Below are 22,776 nucleotides of genomic sequence, written 5' to 3'. Positions count from 1 at the left end.
AAATCGTAAAAAATGCGTAATTGTTTTTTCTTCAACGCCCTGTATCTTGAAAACGGATGGCGTTACAAAAATTTTTTACTAAGCAAACCCCAATTATTTTTCAGTTTTTTACCTACCCTAGAGACGGGGTTACCTTTTTTTGAAACACCCTGTATAGACATCAGTGGAATATACAAGAAGACATTTGGAAATAGATTAGTAGACGACATTCATTTTTCCGCTAAGGACGTCGGTAATCATCATGGCCACTCTAACTTTCGGGACAACTACTCTAAAGAGTTGTTTTGAGCTGTATCCAGACCAACCTCTTGAGGTTTTCAGCCAAGATATTCGTCTTCTTCCCACATCACTTCTGTCCTCTGAGATAGTGCAGCTTTCTTTCTTTTGTTATCCTTTAAATTTGTTTTCCTTTTTTTTAATTATTAATAACACTTCAACGTTTTCTCTATAAAATGGGCAAAGTGATCAGAGCGATTCTGCGAAAATGCAGAGGAAACGGCTGAACCTTTGTTTCCTATTTCTTTTTAATCATTTGGGTTAAAACTTCAATTTTTCTGTCAAACCATTCCCACGACTGTTACACTGATTATCCCATTGTTGACATTATAACTCATGGAATGTTCCACCACCCGAGTTGAATAATTTGACAGTACTATATGATCCTGTTCTTGACTCATGGACTTACTAGAATTATTCCCATTCAATAAACTTTCATTTCTTAATCGTAAAAAATTTAAATGAATGAATGATTAATAGATTTTAGATTACGCGATTAACTTCCTTATTAAAGTGGGTGGTCGATTTTTCGCGATTACTTTAGCGTCCAAAGAATTTTTCTATCTCACTTCCTTTAACCTTGAAATAATTTCAATATCAATTAATCACTTAGATGTCGGGAAATTTAAAAATATTTGCATTCACGATTTTTTACAAGATTACTGCGTAAATTTTCATTATTAAGAACCTTAGAGTTTGGCAATAGATAAATAAGAAAAAATTGGGTAAGATTTTGTATGCACTGAAGATTGTTAAATGCATATAGGCATAAATATATTCTATGTATATAAAGGGAGGGAACGGGTCTTCTTGTTAGAATTAAAAGGACAGAACGGGAAATATATTTTGAGACATTCTATTCGCCTCTACTGGGAGGAATTTTACCAGCTCACTAAATCATATTATAATTTGCTGCTACGCAAGCATTTGTGTTTTAACATTGTTTAAAACCTGCCGAGACCATAAAGTCATTCCCAAATTTCTAAAAATCAAACACAATACTTCCTCTTGTAAAGAAGTATTATGAAGAAAGAAAAAGACCATTTTTGCGCTCCTCCCTAAAGCTATTTATTCCACCAGACGAAAACAAGATGTCACAAATATCAATATTTTCCATATCTGGTCATCTGTTCATTCTTTTATTCTGCTCATTTTCGGCCGTATCAACACAGCCAGCCTAAACACTTTGCCGAACAAATTGCAAAACCTACAACTTTTAAACCCACCACATTGGTTTACAACTTTTCTATTTCGATCATTGCCACTCAAGCTTTAGAAAAAAGTTGTAATTATTCTGTTACTCTAAGTCACTTTCCAATTGAAACAATCATCTGTCAAACTAAAAAAGCGATCTCCAGTTTACCTTCCGAACAAGCTGTAATAACTAGACAAAGACATCGCTAGAGTTCTTAGAAACTCAAAGCCTCCTACTCCGAACATTATCCAATTCGAGAAAAAAGCCCTGAAGGAACTTCAGTAAAATCCAAATCTAGTCGTTTTTCCCGCTGATAAAAGAAATGCCACCTACATACTAAACACTTCGTCTTGCATTTAAAAACTCTTAAATCTGAATAAATCTCCAGACTATAGACCAATTCCTAATAATCTAACAACTTACCTACAGAAAACAACAAAAACCATCATTAATTAATCCTCTCTTCCTGTTGACATAAAACAATCTCTAATTCCTCGTGAAAAGTCTTCTAGAACACCTCGAATATATGGCCTACCCAAAATTCACAGATCTGATATTCCTCTAAGTATCATTGTCAGTGGACTGACTTGTGGAAGTGGAAGACTTTGAGACCCGAGCACTATCCACATCAATGCTCAAACCCACATGTTGGCTATGATATGTTGACGATACATTCCCCCACAGCAGGGATGTTTTAATGCCTTTTCAATTCAAACCCATCTGAATGGTATACATTTTAGTATCCAGTTCACGAGGAGGTGGAAACTGATTTATTCCTACCGTTTCTCGACGTTATCATAAAGAAAAACCAATTTCAAGGTTTTCATCACTCTGTTTATCGAAAAACCACCCATACCAATCGTTACTCGCATGCCAACTCCCATCATTCATTGTCTCCAGATCAATCCGCCTTTGCGATAATGTAAGTACACCCGCTGAGCTCTCTACACATTAACAGGATCATTCACAGACATCTCTCATTCAATCTCAACCCAAAGACTTAGATCCTCATCATACAAAAGCTTTTCTTCCTTGGCATAGACAATCTCAGCATCATTTATCATTCACCACTTCAAAATAATCCATTATCTCGATTTTAAATATCACAGCAATACCATTCATCCATATCGACTATTCCGGTCAGGACCTGGCCTACAATACTTTTAAACTTTTCATTACAAAAGTGGCCATCAACCTACTTATTATTTTCGTTTCTGGTAGAGCCAATAGAATCATGTTCATACTAATATACATCTATCAAAAGCAATAACTGGCCTATAAAATGCACCTACGTTGCAGGTAATATTATGTTTGTGTACACCCATTTGTTTGTCGGAGTGGGTTGGTACATATCACCGGCAACATTCACCGTATCCTGTTCCTGTTTGCACTTTTATCCTAAATGACTTATTCGATTGCTGATAGCTGACTCAGGAACTGTTTACCGTTGTCCAGATACCTAATCTGCGTAGAGGAAATATTTATTCGAAAAATCGTGCTTGTTTTTGAAATAAACTTTCCACTAAAATCAAAATAAACAACACATTGTTTATTTTCTTTAGCAGAAACCTATGTAAATCAACCAAATAAACCACAAAAAAATAAACAAAATAATAAAAAGCAGAGTGAAAATAGAAGAAATTGAATTTAGAAACAAGTATTTGTATTATTAGAATATTTAAGGAATTGGCATTGGTAGAAAAAGCAAAAATGACCTTGAAAATTTTGCTTTTACATTGACCAAACAGTTAAGAAAATTTATACAGGATGCGGGAAAAATTATACTAAAAGTAAACCAAAAGAAGAGAAAATATATCGTAATGATGAATTATCGTAAAAATTAACAACTTTCAAGTGGCATTAAGGATGAACTCACGGACACTTTAACAATAAATGACCCATTAACAATAAACGTTTAGGTTATAATTAATACCCTTAGGGCACTAGTTGGCCTTATGCCAAAATTTTTAAAAATATGATCAATACTTCTCTATCAATTCATAAAATTTCATAAGGGAGAAAATCGTTGCAGCACATGCTATTTTCTTTACAAAAGAAAATTCAATTTTTACGCAGATTTTCCTGTGGAAATTCCACAGTTTTCAAATATTTTACTCTCCTCGCTTTCATCTTTCAGTACTTTGTGTTGAAAATATTAAAACAAAAATCCAAATAAATACAGAGGAGAAGAAGTTAATAAGGAACAAAGTAAAAAAGGCTAAGGAAAAGTGGACGATGGAAACATGTGATAGTTTATATGCCGTTTCGTAACTGTCGAGGAAATATGGATCCACTGGTACACACGAGAGACCAAAGAACAGTCGAAACAATGAACGGTATCCGGCGAACGTGCTTCGAAGAAGGCGAAAACTGTCCGATCGGCCAAAAAGGTGATGGCCACGATTTTTTGGGATTCACAAGGGGTGATCTACATCGACTATCTGGAGAAGGGCACAACAGTCACAGGGCTCTACTAGGCCAAATTATTGGGCCGATTTGCAGAAAAAACGACCCCATTTGGAGAAGAAAAAAGTGCTTCTACACCATGACGCCGTCGCCATGACGAAATTTGTCAAATTGGGCTACGAACTGTTTCCCCATCCAACGTATTCTCCAGATTTGGCCCTGTGCAACTTATTTTTGTTTTCAAAGTTGAAAAAGGCACACGCCGAGTAGAAATTTAAATCGAATGAGCTTACCGACAAAGCCCACTTTGCAGATCCCGAGAAAACGTATTTTTCAGGCGGGTTAAAGAAGTTGGAGCATCGCTGGTTAAGTGTACCGAGCTAAAAGTAGACTATGTTGAGAAATGAGTCGCCAATTTCCAAAATTTTCGCTAACCTTTTACAGGCTAAGTACTTATCTTAGAGACAAGTTGAGTCGCATTTATACAAAAATAGATCGAATATCTCAAGAGATAAATACAATGTATTATTTTATAACATTGTTTTAAAAAGTCAGCGAAAATTAAGTTATACAAATAAAAGTAATAAAAAAGCGTTTTGCATATTTCAAATTATGGCCTGTTTTTATTAAAATGTGAACACGCGTTTAAGTTTGTGTTTTAAAATGTGCAATTCATATCAAGTAACGTTTTATATGCATATAAGAAGGCCAACATCTGCAACATTTTCTATTTCAATATTTCTAGGAAATAGTAAACTCCTCCGACATTTTATTGCGACATATGTAAAATAGGACTAATGGTTAAGGAGAGTTTATATTTTTCTCTATTTATGAGTCAGCGGTTGCATCTAAGAGGAATATTTATATGTTGAAGAGATATATGGATATATGGATATATGGAATATGTTGAAGAGATTTGTTGTATCGGCTCCCTTTGAATATAAGGATGACATGTATAAACCAGAGTTTTGGCCTAATGGTGTTGGCATAAAAAGGTTCCAGATGCATCGTCATAAGGATTTTCTAGATAACCGAGGTGGAAATTTTTCATAGGAGAAAATAGAGAGCACAAGACACATCAACACAAGGAAATTGAAATACAAAACACAGTCACACGAGCAAAGAATATAAGTATCATCCACCAGAACCTCCAATCCATAGGAAATTGTATTGATGAAATAGAAGAACTTCTAACCAACAACAGTGACTGTAAAATATTGTGCACAACAGAACATTGGAAAACTAAAGAAGAATTAAGTGAATATGGAATTAACAATTTTGTGCTGACAGCTAGTCATTGTAGAAATAATGTGAACGAACATGGAGGAACAGCTATATATCTTAGTAAAGACATCATTGGCCAGGAAAAAAAGGATATACAAGAGTTATCAGTAGATAGGGTAATAGAGTGTGCTGTATGCGAAGCTAATATAGGCAATAAATTTGATATTATACTGGGAAGAATTATGATAGAAAACACAATTATAATTATAGGGGGAGATTTCAATATCGATCTTAAGAATAACACATTAGATAAAGTAAAATTTTGTATGTTAATTAACTCATATAATATTTGTCATGTAATTGAAGACTACACTAGCGTAACTGCCACATGTAAAACTTGTATAGATAACATACTAACAAATATGCAATCATATGCCCAAAAATTAACTTTTCAGGTAGAGGAAGCAGAAACGAATACTCTTGAAATGAAAAGACATTTTAGTACAAATAATATTGAAACCTTTATAAGTAAATTACATAATCATGACTGGCTTAATTTAAGTTACAAATGTGTACATGATCAATGGAATACTTTCTTAAATCAGTTTCTGTATATATTCAATCAGTGCTTTCCTTTTAAAAAGTTAGATTCTAGGCAACGTAAAAAAGGCCTTAATAAAAGAGATGATCCAGAGATAATAGAATGTAAGACTCGTTTAGACATCTTGTTTACAATGAGCAGAGTTAACCATAAATTCTATGATTCCTATAGACAGGTAAAAAAAGAATATAATAAGAAACTAATAACAAAACGATCAAAGCTATATGAAAACAGGATGTCTGAAGCTGCCAACAAAAATAAATGAATGTGGCAAATTGTTAGTGAAATTAATGGTCAATTAAAAAGTGTAAATTCAATAAAAGTAGAGGGTAGTCTAGGGTAGAGGGTAGAGGATATAACTAAAAATTTAAAAAACAAAATGAGTTGTGGAATTGATGAAATACTCACTAAAATCCTTAAACTTTGTATAAAGGAGATAGTGAATCCTCTCACTACAATCATAAATAATTCACTAAAATCTGGTGTATTTCCTGAATGCCTGAAAACTGCCATAGTAACACCGGTTTACAAAAAGGGTGATCCTAAATTAATTAATAACTATAGACCAATTAGCCTTCTATGTTCCTTTTCAAAAATCTTAGAAATGACTATGTATAGGCGGATAACAGAATTTTTAACAAAATGTCATATTATTAGTGCAAATCAGCATGGTTATCAACAGGGAAAATCAACTCAGACTGCGATTTTTCAATTTGTCTGGGATATTTTGAAATGTACTGAGATTGGTCATATATGGCTTTAGGTCTCTTTTTGGACCTATCAAAGGCATATGACTGTTTAGTGCATGACTTATTATTTGATAAATTGGAGAAATATGGTATACGTGGACCAGCATTGAACTGGTTTAAGTCCTACTTGGCAAATAGGAGACATTTAGTAAAAAGACATAAAAACACTGAAATAGGCATCTCATCTGAAAGCACTATCAATATTGGAGTACCACAAGGAAGTGTGATTGGTCCTTTACTGTTTGTGATCTATATCAATGATCTTCATGGTCTAGTGGCTAATACTACTTCCAGCATAACAAATTACGCAGATGATACAAACATTTTAGTCAGTGGTAAAGACATGTCTGTTCTAAGCGTTAATGCTAGTTTAGAGTTCCAGAAAGCTAAAGACTGGTTTTCTATGAATAGGTTGGTTTTAAATCAAAATAAAACAGATCTTCTTTTGTTTAAGACAAATTATGCACATTCAGATATGCCAAACAGCATTATTGTAAATAATGACACTTTAAATATTAGCAGCAGTACCAAATTTTTAGGATTATATATTGACAGTTTTTTATGTTGGGATAAACATGTTGACCAGTTATGTATGTCTTTGAGTAAAGTGATTTACAGCTTTAGAGTTCTAAAAAAATACATGAATAGTAACTCATTAAAAACAGTGTATTATGCTAATTTTGAAGCAAAATTTAGATATGGTCTAATAAGTTTTGGCCACAGTAGGGACATAAATAACGCATTTCTGGTTCAGAAAAAAATAATCAGAGTTATGTTTGACTTAAAAAGTAGGGAATCATGTAGAGGGCATTTTAGGAGTAATAATATTTTAACAGTTTACGCTGTATTTATTCAAGAATGCTTACTGTTTCTATATAAGAATAAAATACTCTTAAGGAACTTTGAGCCCAATAGTATAGTAAATACCAGGTTATATAATTATAAAATTCCAATACACAGGTTAAAGTATAACAGAAAAAAACGCTCTTTATTGCTGCATCAAATTGTTTAATAAACTGCCTGAACCTATTAAAAGGGAGAAAAGATTAAGTTTGTATAAACATCAAATATTTAAATTACTGGTAGCTCTTGAGCCATATTCTGTGGAGGACTATTTGTATATGTAACGGTTAGGAATAAGTAAATAATATTTTCGTTTGTGTCACTGTTTTTTTTTTTAAATAATTTTATGTTCACGGAATGTATATTATTTTCTAAAAATAAAGATATTGTTATGTTATTTATTAAATTCACTAGAAACCATTCTCTTCTATTCCTCCATTCTTCATTAGAAACATATACTTGCTTTACGAAAAGAAAACATAATATGGGCAAGAAGTCTCAAAGAAAAAGTGGATGCGTTCGATGATTACTTGGAAAACACATTTCAACCAAACCCTCGGGAAACTCATGTAGACGATGAACGAGTAGATATTGATTCTATTAACATACAATTGACTACTACAAAAGAAGTCCAAAAATTAATCAAGAACATCAATACAAATAAGTCGTCTAGGTTTGACCTGATCGTTCATTCAAGAAACGCCAGCGACAGCATATTGAAGAAAATAAATAACCGAACGGAAAGAAGTAATGTGTCGTAGAAGATATTGGAGAAATTGAGTAGACAATGCCATGTTGTAATGAGATAAGAGAACGACTAAGATAAAAGGGTCGGCGATAGTAACAATCAAATAATCACAAATCCGCTAGACAAGGCTGAAATCTGTAAAGATTCACTACAAGCCACATTCGTAACCCCTAAACACCCCAAATTTAGACAACGATTCCGTATAGATACCAAGCGAAATATAGACTATCTTTTGGAAAATCCAGCCCCCCAAAGAAACACCAACTATCACGACATAGTGACCTTAATAGACACCGAATCTGTTAGAAGACTGTGTAGCCTAGGCAGCAAAAGCACAGCCTTAAGCCAAGATGGCTTACAAAAATGCCTCAAACAACTTCCAGAAACCAAATTCCCGCTGTTAGCCGAAACTACCAATCCCTGTCTTCACCTGGAATACTTTCCTACTCCCGCGCTTAATCATGGCCCCGAAACCATGGAATCTACCAACCAATCCTAGACACTACGACCAATATCACTGCTTAACCCTCTAGACAAGATCTAGAGAGGATCCTAAAGGAAACTTGAAGAATACCTGAAAACACATCACATCATCCCAAATTTCCAATTTTGGTTCAGAACTGGTCACTCCACACAAAACGCATTAATAGAAACAGCAACCTTCACATCTCAGGCAGTAAATGAGCACAAAAGGCAAGCTGTTGGCATCTTTCGAGATGTACAAAAAGCATTCGACCAAGTCGGGCATGCCGGACTGATCGAAAAACTCCACCGAGCCTTAGTGCCTATTCCATTCCTGAGAATAAATTAATCTTACTTATCAGCTCGGACTATTTGGTCAAAGTCGAAGACAAACTATTTGCTTCATTAACTTTTCTCGCAGGTATTCCACATTGCTCAATAATAGCGCCAATTCTCTATACAGTCTATAACAGCGACCTTTCACTCCCCCATACCTCGTCTGAAAGTATCCTGCTATACGCTAACGACTCGGCCTTGCTCTCCTCAATTTCACCTAGGGCCAGCCGTAGAGAACTCTCTGCACTTGAAAAATCGTGCAACAAATAGAGAGCAACTTTAAATCCAACAAAAACAGAGCTAATTCTATTCAGAAACCCCAAATGTTCGCGCCCCGAGCTAGAACAGGAAAACCATATAGATATACTGATCAACGGAGAACGGCTTGACTTCAGACCGTCAATGTCGTACTTGGGTATCTAAATTTCTAAGATACTCAACTGGAACACTGACCTACAAAACACCCTATACAGCGTAAGAAATAGAGTCAAACTCCTAACAGCACTAACTTACTGATTTGTAAATTTGGGAAAAATTAATCACGTTACTCTCCTGCATACATACAAAAAATTTATAAGACTTATCATCGAATTCAGAGCGAGAATCTAGGGGCCTACTAAACAAAAGACAACATAATTAAATCATGGACACTGAAAGAAAAATCCTAAAGAGAATCACGGGTAAAAAACGTGATTATTCGTTAGCGTTAATTCAACAACTAGCAAAGATCCATTCCATCGACGATAGGATACTTCAGCAAGAGATACATTCTCATTACCATAAATGGCTCAAGCAACAGAGCAAAGGAGATTCTCAAAAAGATATGCCACCGAGGAGAACAGGTACTCACCAGATTCCCTAAAAGTAAACTTCCATTCCCGTCTACTAAGCTTCTAAATATAGCGGGCAACGAACTTCCTGATGCGTACTGGAATATCCCAGAATTAATCCCACTAAAATATCGCAGGCAATAGCCTGCACTTGTCAAAAATCCTGATCGAAAAGCTGTTCCTAACAACATAAACTATAGAAATCCCAAGCAACCTACTAAGGTAATTTTACCAATGAACGGAGAGTTGAAGATTGCGAAGTGTAAACAGATCCTTCATATACGTCAAGCAGGCGATTTCTTAATTTTAAGAATCCGTTATGGGCCAAGCGTTATTTAAGGGGGCGAGCTGAGATCAGTTCGAATCCAGCATTGGGTGAGCTCGAAGCTCCTGTTCGAGCTAGTCGCACTTCAGAAAGGTTAACACAGTCGGAATATTAATAATTTTACTCAACTCGTGTCTATCGCATCACTGACAAGTTCTCTAGTTTTTTCTGCACATAAATTCAAGACGACTAAATTTCGTAAATCAGCTGCCGTAGGCTAGTTATCGGCGTCCAAAATGCATAGTTGTAATTAGTTAAATTGTCTTGTTAAAACGTAATTTGCGAAACTTTCATTTGTCCCAGATTTCTGGTTGGTCCTTCAAGAAAAATGAACCTATTTCCCAAAGGACAAAACTTGTTCCCCAAGGGAAAAACCAGCGACTTATGACTGGTGCACGAAAGAAAGGCATCTAGACGAGGTGTAAGGACAAACACACCTGCATCTTTACACACTAGCTTCTATCAAAACTTTCAGTCCCAAACACGTATTCTTAATCACCCCCGCAACAACAAAAAAAGGAAGGCATCATTCCTTAAAGAGACGAAAGTCTATATCGAGGTTATCATAACCCTTGTCAGTCAAGCGAATGACAGTTACAATATCATACATTCAAATCGTCGTAGATACTCCAACTACTTGTATTCAGTAGATACCTACCAACTCTCTAAATTATTGTACAAATCTTAAAAATATTTATTTGAATACCGAAATATCTGTCCTTAATAAATAGACTTTAAGCTAACTTTAATAACAAATTTGCGTAAGAATTTTAAAAATAGAGCTTCTAACTGTTACTTTGTATATCGAGTTTTAATTTCCAAGTACGAACTATGTGCCCATTTAAAAACTTCCAACGGGTTTCTTTAATCTAAGCTTCCAACCAAATTACCGAGTGGCTTGGATTTAACGATCCGTGCAAAACTTCCGACACGCGTTACATCTGGGAAATCGTAACACATTCGATCAATCACTCGAATATAATTATCCCTAATTATCTAAAGTAATCATGTTGCGTTAGTGTTGAAGGTCTTGTTACAAAATACTCGAAACTTGCAGGTTTCTGGGATGAGAGGGTTCGAAATCGATACGTTATTAATCATTTGATATTGCCGAACTTTTCAAAATCCACATGAGCGTTAATGATTAATTGAAACAATATATTTAAATCACAAACTCCCAATTATTGTAATTAATAATTTGTAGATTAAAAATGTGGAAATGGAAATAGGATGATTTGATGAAACATAAAATAGACTAAATCCATTACTTTAAGATCAGTTGTACAAAAACAGATACAAGAAACAATGCCTCCAAGTACTTTGGTTTGCATCTAGACCAGGATTTCCAAATCTGATGATCGCCAATCAGGTTGGCGTCCCGCCAACCAGCCGCTAATTCTCTTCTCTTCTGTTACGCTTCACTTATTGTCCTGCTCCACTGGCTTCGCATAGCTACTTTGAATTCAGCAGTATGAGCGTTTACATCAACTTACATTCTTGGTATTGGTAAATTGTGACCATCCGTCAGGACCTGATGGAGGATTATTTTCGTCGATATAGTGATTAACCTTCACGAATACCAAAAATACCTTCAACAATAACACGAAAACGTGAAACTTAGCCCAACGTATTTCTACAACCTTTAGGTCGAGTAACCACGGCGCAACTGTTTTAAAACTACGGTCTGAAACCGATTGCACCCGCAACTATTTTGTTAGAGTTGGCAGTGTAAAAGCACGGTGATTCGCCCACGAGGCGATCCGCCTGAAACTAATTTTTAACCGGTTTTTTAAAACAGTTGCTTCGTGGGCACTCGACCTTAGTACAACTACAAATTACTTGACTTTTAAGGAAATGGTAACCAGCTAATATAAAGATAAACTAGGACTCCTTCACTGAAAGGAATAAGGAGACTAGCGTTCAAGCCGCAATTGTTATTAATCATTTTATGATTATTATTTTTAAAATATTACAAATGTAACCAATCAATAGTTATTAAACACATTTATTTTACTCACATTTGTTTTTTGCAGACAGTGCACACCCAGTCAGTGGTTCTGAACGAATATTCTCTACATGCCTTGCACACTTTCAAGCGACAGGCTCTGCAATAGGCTCCCCTGTTGATGACTCTCCCTAGTTCGACCCTGCATCGTCTGCAATATCGATCCGGGTCCTGGTCCGGCACTGTGGTATCCAAAGTAGCCGACGACGGTTTTAACGCGCCTTTTCGTCGTATGTGTTGGAGCTCGGCTTTCAGGTGTCTGTAACAAAAAGACAGTAGTGTAATAACTGGACTTAATTTATATATGTATAAGTAAACGTAATTTAAATTTAGATCAATAAATAAAATCACTGCAGAAGAACTTTGAAATACAAGTATTGAAATAGCATCAGTTAAACCAGAAAAAAAATCACAATTTAATATTACAACTATCAACCAAAATATATTGAGATATTTTGGACATATAACTAGAAGAAGAGATGGCATAGAGCGAATGATAGTTGAAGGTAACGTAGCGAGTAAAAGATCCAGAGGAAGATCTCCAGTACGATGGTCGGACCAAATAAAGGAGATGACTGGTTACTCATTTTTTGAAGCAAAACAACACGCACATGAGAGGGATAATTGGACAGAAATAGTCAAACACATTACATGACGCCACTACATCCTTGCGAAGGAGCAAAGATAAAGGAGGAGGAGACTTCATGGTAACGAAAGACTTCCAAACAGGGGTTGCTGGCCCTGAGACGAACTCTCTATGAAGATCTGTCGGTAGCAATTTAGAGTTCGGTTTCGTATATCTATTACTCATATTCATACCCACTTTTGACGGCCCCGATGATGTGCAACGAGACCTTCGTATCATCTTTGTGTTAATACCGGCTCAAAACCACCTAAGATATTTTTTTTGTCGTTTCAACTTAATATTAAGGAGGATGAAGCAAATATATATAAAATAGCCAAACACAGAGCAAAGAAAGCAAAAGATTTTAATCATATTAGATGTATTGTAATGTAAACATAGCAAGGAAATAAAGAAGAAAAAAATAAGGGGTAGTTAGCCTAGAAAAGAGTAATAATTATTTAAATAATTATTATATATTCCAAATTGAATAAAAAAATAATTCATAGTTAGTTAGTAACATAGTTAATGTATACATTTCACATTAAACAAAGATTGAAAACTCGACCTAGTTTAAGTGTATTACACGAGTCTCAAATATCAGGTCGCCACGGTTGTTTAAAAGAAAAAAATCACGTTTAAAAACATAGACCTTCGCTGGAAAATAACACGAGGACTCAGTCAGCAAAAAATAAAAAACTCGACCTTGGTACTACGATCGTAAATTGAGAATACGGGCCCCTAAAAAACGAACGAAGCGGGCCAGACGGGGGCAGTAAGAACGAAGGCACCTGAGAGTGCTCCACGCAAGAAAACGGCGATCGAGACAATACGCAGCCAGGGAGCGCGCTATTGTAACTCGACGGGGTAGTGTGCCGTATAAGTGCCGGTATCTGGAGTTTCGAAAGTTCGTGATAGCGCGCGGTACTTCAACAGACTTATCCTGAATTCCAGTAGGACTGGAGGCGTATTCATTAGCTAGAGCATAAATACGCGAAGGTAACTAAGATCTATATACTAACCCAAGGAATATATAATAATACGGATTGTCCACCCTTTAATTTCTTGCTTTGTCTCTTCTCGTCTCCCTTCGCGCCTGATCGAATCATTATTGGTCATAACTGATATCTTGTTATCTTAGTTGTAGTATACAGTCTATTTAATACATTGTAAACTCGAAATTTGGTTTTATTGTTCTTCCCGGCCGTTACAGGTAGAGACTAGAAGAGATACACATTCTTCGCTTATGCAGTTCTCCGGCTTCTAAAGTAAGCCCATAGACTCAACTCCTTACAGGATCTGAGACCCAGAAGTCCTTAATCCCCTTTCTCCCAAATCTCCCTACCCTCTTGTAAATCCGCGAGGGCGAAACCAGTCAGCTCAGACTAGTGGAACCAGTAAGCCTTGCTCGCTCGCAGGGATCCGCAGTATCCCCTAAGAATTGTAGACGCATCCAAGGATTTTGAGACAGGCGTCTTTTACATTGATGACAGCAGCATTTATTAGAATGGTGACAGTAGGGTTCCCGCGAATATTATAATCGGTTCTCCAATTATTTACAGTGGATCCCCCCCAATTGTAACAGTGGTGACAGCGATTTATTAGAGTATTCAAGATAAAAATAATAAAATACTAGTTCACGAAAAGGATGCCTTTGGACAAAGTACCTTGACAGATGATTAAGTGAAGAATTTGGCAGAAAACCGGTCAAGATAATGAAGACAGTAACAGCAAAGTTCACCAAAATAACAAAGGAGGAAGTTGCACATACACTTCAAAAAATTAAGAAAGGTACAGCAGTTGGAACAGATGATATTCCAGGGGAAATGTGGACAGCTTTAAGAGAGAGGAACAAGCTGGCTAAAAGTTTTTTTTTTTCATAGTTATGGAAGTGGGACAAATTCCCGAGAGTCTCTTTCCCGTATTTTCACACAATGAAAATATGGAATAGAGTAATTGATAGATTGATATGTGAAGAAGCCTAAATATAATTTTTTTTTCACTTATTCGATATAGCTTCTCAAAACATCACATTGACCATTTATTTATCTAATACCCTTTTTTAGATTATTTGTAAAAAAATTCCTACAAATTATTATTACACAAAAGTTTTTATTATGTGAGCCGATTTATATACGTGTGTTGTAAATATACAAATCTCAGACGACAGCAATTTTCTATGACAAGTTTCCTTCCATTTAAACCTACATTTGTTTTCAGTGGTAGAATCCTTTCACCTTTATAAGATTTTGCTGTAACGCGTCTAGATCCCAGTTCTGATTAATTTTCGAGGTATCTGAGCGGCATATTCGAAGTTTACACCCATTAGAGAGAAAGCATCATTATGCCCGGTCATTTATCATCGGCGTGATCCTAGAGAATGGATTTAGTGATGTTCTAATTGCTAAAATCCAGTCATAAACATGTCTATTACTGCTAGATCGTGTACAATTCAATCGATATTAATGTTATAAATCTAAATTATACTGCCAAGTTATATGTGAAATGAATAAATAAAAAAAATATTAGATAACTGTTCTATGTAAATCTAAGTGTGATTTTGGAAGCACAGTTTTCATATAAGTTGTAAACAAAGCTTATTAAGGTTTTGTGGTTTGCATATGGTTTTTAAATATTTCGCCGCATATGATAATTGCTTTATTTTTTTCGGTTTAATTGTTTAAAAATCTTCAACAGTAATAGTAAATAGTTTTGTTGTATCGTTTTTTAAGTCTCCATATATCGTGTACATACACGCTTGCAATACCCTTAACGTTAATTATGCAAACTTCTTTCATCCAGAACTCCTTACCCCCTAGTTGTAAATTAGCTTCCGTTACCCCTATTTTTAAAAAAGGCAACAAACTCGATCCCAACAATGATCGTCCTATTAGCTTGCTGCCAGTAGTTGCCAAAGTTATGGAAGCCATTATCTCCGAGGAGATGACCAAATTCCTTCTCCAGGAACATGTTATTCCAACACAACAACATGGATTTGTTTCTGGTCGCTCTACTCTAACCAATCTCTTACATTGTGTTAACGACTGGACGTCATCCCTTAACAGTCCGCAGCCGGTCGACGTTGTTTATCTAGATTTCTCTAAAGCCTTTGACCGTGTACCTAAGCGCAGACTTCTACATAAGCTAGAACATTTCGGAGTTAGCGGTACTTTACTTTGTTGGATAGATGATTTTCTGACAGATCGATATTACAAAGTTAGAGTTGGCGAATCTTTCTCACAGGACAGGTTAGTGGAAAGTGGAGTACCTCAGGGTTCCGTCCTTGGACCTCTGCTGTTTACGGTTTACACCAGCGATATTCCTTATTATGTCTCAAGTAAAATATCTATATTCTACGCTGATGACACAAAAATATATGCCAATCCAATCACAAACCAGCTAACCCTCCAAATGGACTTGGACTCTATTTTAACTTGGTGTTCCCAGTGGTTACTACCCTTAAACTTAAACCAATAAAAAATGTGTAGTGCTTCGAATTGGTAAAAATAACCCACTTGTTCCGTACTTTGTTAACGGGCAGCCATTAGATTCAGTGTTTTCGTATAACGATCTTGGTGTTATCATAAACAGCAGCCTAACTTGGTCCGACCATATTACCTCTATTTGTAAACGTGCGAACTCCAGACTATATCTTATTCGGAGGTGTTTTTCGAGAGTTTCAATGCAATCATTCTGTAAACTTTGCACTCTGTACGTAAGATCCATACTTGAATACGCTGGACCAACGTGGTATCCTGATCTGGTTCGAGACAAGACTATGTTGGAAAACGTCCAAAGAAAAGCCACCCGAATTTCTTTGGGACCGAAAAGACCTTCCTATGCAGAAAGACTTAGTATGGCTAACCTAATTTCCTTTGAACTTCGCCGACAACGTGGAGACTTAATTACAACTTTTAAAATATTAAAATTCAATTTTGGAAATCTCGATGAAATTTTTCTCGAACGCCTCAGAGGTCATCAGTTCAAACTGAAGAAAGAAAATTTTTCTACAAGATCAAGGCAGAATTTTTTACCAAATAGAGTTTTTGAGTGCTGGAATAACCTTAACGATAACATTGTCTCTGCTCCCTCTACCAACTCGTTCAAAAACAGACTTGACCGTTTTATATTATAGTTAAAATATCGTTTTTCTTTTAAACCAAAAATTGTAATTTTATTTCTTTTATTTGTAATTTTTGTTTTTTACTAGTAGGTTATTAATGAAATTTCTTTGTTTTTGGGCATAATAGGGACTTATACTTATAGGGAATAATAATTTTGATGAAATTCAGGTCTCAGGTCTCAAAGAGTCTCAGGTCATTTAAGTGCGATCGCGATTTTGCTCTTATTGAAAAAAATAAAATAAGTAAAGAGATCCATTCCGGTCATTTCTAAATATTTTGAAGGTTACGTTTAACATACCTAACCGACAGAAGGTTCACAGTTCGGATAGGGCCAAACCTGTCCGAAAAAACCCAAAAATGTATATTCATCTACGTGTTCTGTCTCTGTCCCTTGGATGTTTATCATAGGTTATCATCTTTGTTTGACGTTAGTTTAGTTTTGCTAAAATTCATTTTCAGTCCTTTTTTAGGGATTCTGTGTATAGCTCCTCAATCATCGTATTCAGTACTTATTAGTATATATTAGTACTACATCATATGCGTATCTAAGATGGGTTAAGTATCTTCCGTTAATAGGGATCCCCTTATTTTCCCAGTCTATTGACTTAAAGATATCTTCTAGGGCAGCTGTAAATAATTTTGGAGATATTGTGTCTCCTTGTCTTACGCCTCGGTTGATTTTTACTGGTCTTGTTTCGATTCCATTACCCAACGTCACTATTATTTCAGCTTGTTCGTAAATATTACCTGGAGTCGATCCGGTTGCTGACTAATGCTTCTTCTATTGTCCACAGTTCTACGCCATCAAAAGCTTTTTTATAATCTATAAAAGCCAGACATAATGGGAGATTGTATTCGTTAGTCTTTTCTATTAGGATTTTCAAAGTATATAGATAGTCACATGTGCTGTAATCATTTCTAAATCCGGCTTGTTCTACTGGTTGACATCCGTCAAATTTAATTGTTAACTTGTTGGTAATAATCTTTATAAAGTTGTGAAAGAAGTGAAATTGGTCGATAATTTTTCAGGTCTGTGGTGTCTCCCTTTTTGTGTATTAGTATTGTTTTAGCAGTATTCCATTGTTGGGGTATATTGCCTTCGAATAGAAATTTATTGAATAGTATTTTTAGATATATATAATGGCTTCTTCTCTGCCTTCCTTCAGCATTTCTGCTAGGATTACATCGCTTCCAGAAGCTTTATTCCTTTTTATTTCTTTTACTGCTCTTTCTATTTCTTCGTGGCTTATTTCGGGCATCACTTCTGAGTTGACATTTTTTATCTGCCTTTTTAATTGCATTTGCTATATCAGATTTACTTTTTTCTAGTTGTCCTTGTTCAATTTTTAATGGTTATTATGTTTTTGACGTGACAACGTCTTAAATTAGGTTGTGGCTCGGAGTCATTTAAGAAAAAGTGTAACGCCCGCTCACGTCTGTTACAGTGAGTCGCCGAACGAGAGAGAGGCCCGCCGGACCGGCGAATGCCTTGCGTCTCTCTCCCACTCAAACATGATCGGTCCGCTGCGCGCGGCACTAGAGAATTAGGCGCGTTGAATCGCTAAAGTTGAAAATCGTTAAAAGTATCGTCAGCTGTGTCTGTAGTGAAAATGTGGAGTGCTTAGATTCGTCATTTACAACAACTACAACAATAAAGGTAAATAATTGTACACTAATATTTCATTATCGTAAACTATGATTGATTGATTAATTGTTAGATTGACACAAAAGTTGAGAAACTGAGTTCATAGGTTATGTCATACTATTGACAAATGTTGATAGTGTTAAGTAAATTAGTAGTTTAAATCACTCTGCAATCAATCGTAATTCAGTCGATTGAGAAGAAACAGCGCGTATTGCTAGTCAAACATTTAAAATAACAAATTATAACTTCTAACCTGTCAAAACAGGGCGACCAAACAAACGAACTAAACCGACCAATCACCACGCGCGGAGTTAGAATTTAACTGTGTTTAGCAAGAATTTCAAATTCCAATTTTAGTAAATGTTTTAATTTTCAACTTTACCATTTACATTTACAAATTTTAATTAATTTCAAATTTATTTAGCAAAAATTTGAACCTTCGATCTGAATAAGTGTTTTGATTTTCAAATTGATTCTTTAAAATTAAAAATATTAAAATATATATAATCAGAAGTGAACGTCACATAACATTATCTGTACTTATTATTATTTAATATGTAGGCAAATACATGTGACCATACTTGGTAGACACAATTGGAAATAGTAATTTTTTATAACTGAAAAAAATAAATATATAAAATACTGGTAGCAAACAATAACTTCAATGATCGATATCTCCGCAACTAATTGATATATCGAAAAAATTTTCAAATAAATTTTGTAGAAAATAATAAGATCAATAATATAATATAAAATAAATAATATATAAAATAATATATAAAAATATAATATATAAAATATAAATAATATATAAAATACCTAATAAATCGGTAATGCAATTCTTATTTTCATTCAATTCCTTGTTCCTATTGTGCAATTTAATAATATTCATATCAATAAATATTCTACCGAGAAAAAGACGTTGTCACGTAAAATCTTCGCCCGTAAAACCGACTTTACAGGCAACCGATTTTTTCTTTCCTAGTTTCGGTTTGGTGCATTTGAGACTTCGGTTTTTCTCTATGACTTGTTCTACAAGGTCTTCTTGATGTTTTTTAATGTCCTCTTTTATCTGTTTTCTTATTACTCGATTAAGTTACTTAAATTTTGCAGTGTCTCTTTTGTTTTGTCTCAGAAGATCTTTTCTTTATTTCAGGATGTTTTGTGACTCTACACGTAATTTGGATTTTCGTTTTCTGTTAGCGGTTGCCACTTCTGAGCTTTCATTTAATCCATACAGGTTTTATTATTAATTCTCTATAAAAGAGGGTGGACTCTTCGAAAAATAATATCTAAAAGTGCATTTGAACAGAAGAGGATATTATTTTGAGTGATTTCAGTTTGACCACTTTACATGCTGTTTATATTAGTGAAGATTTGCATTTTTAATGAGCTGTCAGTTGTACAAAAATAAAGGATAATGAGGTTTTACTATTTCTGATTCTACAAGATTTATTTCTGCCTATTAGACAGTGTTTCTTTTTCGTCACACCAGTTTCCATGTCTGCTCAATTAGTTTTTTAGCTTCTTTGCCTAATTATATAGGACAATAAAATGGCGTTTAGTATTATATAACAAACCTTTTTGGGCTTATCATTATATAATCGCTGTAGGCTTAATACTCAGTATATTTTTACTTATTTTCGTATAAAGCTTTCCCTCACTTAACTCTCTTACAGCCTCTTAACTGTTATACTCTAAAATACACCCTTTTCATTATTCATATAATTATATACGCCGGTAGGAGAAGTGTCCTTCTCAGGTGTTTCAACAGCTAAATATTTTGCTTGAGGACATTTCCTTACATTAATGGCTCCTAACGGAACAGGAAGGCACTTAGTTATGCAAAAAGTGTCAGGCCCTTCAAAAGTTGAATTATGAGTGAAATAATTTAATTAAGTGGACTTGGGTCTTAAAAGAGTAAATTGAGTGGGTATATTTGCATTTTAGCTTATTTATTTTTAACGGAGATTTATTTTTATTTTATTTTTTTAAAAAGAAAAAATTGTTTAAATATAAATTATATTAAGTGCAATAATAAAAATCTTCTTCTTCTTCTTAACATGCCATACACCAAAGTGCGTAGGCGACTATCTCATTACTAGAATTCTGTTCTAGTATACACAATACAGGCGAGCTGTGGCGGCGTGACACAGCTCGCCTGTATTGTGTATTCCTGTCCATTCTTTAATATTCCTTAACCAGGATAATTGTTTAGGGCCGGCTCCTCTCCTACCTTCGATCTTCCCTTGTAGGATTAACTGTGGTATTTCATATTTTGCTCCTCTCAATATGTGCCCAAGATAACCAATCTTGCGTTTTTTAATTAATTCAAAGAGTTCTCTTTCGACACCGGCTCTCTTAAGGACGTCATCGTTTCGAACTCTATCCACCCAAGGTATGCGCATTATTCTTCTCAATGACCACATTTCAAATGCTTCAAGTTTGTTGATAGATGTTTTTTTCAAAGTCCACGTTTCCATGCCATAAAGCAAGATGGACCATAGGTAGCACTTGACCATTCTGTAGCGTATTTTGAAATTTAGGTTTTGATTACATAGGAGCGGTCTGAGTTTCACAAAAGCTTGTCTTGCCATTTGTATTCGGGTTTTTATCTCTTGTTGTGGATCCGATTGGTCATTGATTGTGGTGTCAAGGTATTTAAAAGTTTTCACGCGTTTTATGCGATCGTCACCTATGCATATTATCGGGTTTTCTGGAGGATTTCTGCTAATGACCATATATTTTGTTTTCAAAATGTTGATTTTGAGGCCATATTTTTTACCTATGCTATTCACCCTATCAAGTAATAACTGCTGATCTTCCAAATTATCAGTTATAATCACTGTGTCGTCCGCATAGCGTAGGTTGCTAAATGGTATGCCGTTCACCTTAATGCCTAATTCCGTGTCTTCTAATGCTTCAGCAAATATATTTTCAACATATAAATTTAAAAGCACCGGAGGGAGTATGCAGCCTTGGCGGACACACTATACTTTATTTGTTTGAAAGAATCCACCCCTTTCACATAGAAATCAATCAATCAATTCAATTCAAGTCTTTATCGATTCCTTCTCTCCAACTTAATCTCGGTCTACCTTGCTTTCTTCCATGCAGTGTCCAGTTCAATACTTTTTTTTGTATTCTGTGTTCATCCATTGTTTGGACGTGTCCATACCATCTTAGTTGATTTATTCTGATGTCCTTTGTTATATTGTACCAGTGGCGCACCCAGAATTTATCTTAGGAGGGGGGTTTTGATTTTTTTTATGCAACCTCTGTTTTGAGTCCCTAAAATGTAGGGACTCAAAACTTTATAGATTTTTTCTTTCTTCTCCCATAGAGATGTCTCTTTTCTACTGCTAACACATGCAGAGGAACACAACCCGTGATAATCCACAAGGCTGCCGCAAATACAGTCCTGTAGGCGCATGCTACTCGCAACAGACTCGTTTTGTCTACTTTCCATAAGCCTAATATTAGGTATCGATATCTAAATATAATGAAAAATATTATTAATTATTGTGTATTAATTATTGTGTATTTATACAATAATACAATAATTATTGTGTTCTACATAAGTAGATATGATAGGTTACTTCTGGAGCGGAAGTGACGTCACACGTCGATCGTCAAGCGTACGTATCCTCATGGGTCAAGGCCACGCCCCCCTCGTGACGTAGGAACGTGCCTAGGGTCTCGAGGCCACGCCCCTCGACCAATGGTGACGTAGGAACGTACCTCGTGTCTCTAGACCACGCCCCTCGGCCAATGGTGGCGTAGGAACGTCCCCCCATGTCTTGCTGACCAATGGTGGACGTCCTCGTGACGTCGGAACGTGTCGTCGACCAATGGCAGCATAGCAGCGTCAGTGGTGGGAATAGCAACACCCCCAGCGACCAATGACAGCTCAGAATTTGAATAAACATCATAGAAATGGCGGTATAGCGATGAGGGACCAATGGTGACATAGGAACGCCCTCCTCGTGACGTCGGAACGTGTCGTCGACCAATGACAGCATAGCAGCGTCAGTGGTGGGAATAGCAGGCCAATGGTGGCATAGTAACGCCCTCCTCGTGACGTCGGAACGTGTCGTCGACCAATGACAGCATAGCAGCGTCAGTGGTGGGAATAGCAGGCCAATGGTGGCATAGTAACGCCCTCCTCGTGACGTCGGAACGTGTCGTCGACCAATGACAGCATAGCAGCGTCAGTGGTGGGAATAGCAGGCCAATGGTGGCATAGGAACGTCCCCCAATGTCTTGCTGACCAATGGAGGACGTCCTCGTGACGTCGGAACGTGTCGTCAACCAATGACAGCATAGCAGCGTCAGTGGTGGGAATAGCAGGCCAATGGTGGCATAGGAACGTCCCCCAATGTCTT

General features: G+C 35.8%; 1 protein-coding gene across 5 annotated transcripts in view; it reads right to left on the bottom strand.

Annotated features, from left to right (window-relative positions):
- Window positions 1–22,776, bottom strand: part of btsz (bitesize) — a 513,708-nt gene that overhangs the window by 308,721 nt on the left and 182,211 nt on the right. For all 5 annotated transcript variants that reach the window (XM_072528865.1, XM_072528866.1, XM_072528867.1 and 2 more), the window contains one exon: window positions 12,014–12,259. In XM_072528865.1, the coding sequence (XP_072384966.1) occupies window positions 12,014–12,259 (246 nt within the window). The remainder of the gene's footprint in view (window positions 1–12,013; window positions 12,260–22,776) is intronic.

The sequence above is a fragment of the Diabrotica undecimpunctata genome, chromosome 4, assembly GCF_040954645.1.
Source record: "Diabrotica undecimpunctata isolate CICGRU chromosome 4, icDiaUnde3, whole genome shotgun sequence".
Lineage (NCBI taxonomy): Eukaryota > Metazoa > Arthropoda > Insecta > Coleoptera > Chrysomelidae > Diabrotica > Diabrotica undecimpunctata.
The sequence above is the reverse complement of the archived record's forward strand: the minus strand, read 5'-3'. Positions and strand labels throughout refer to the sequence as shown.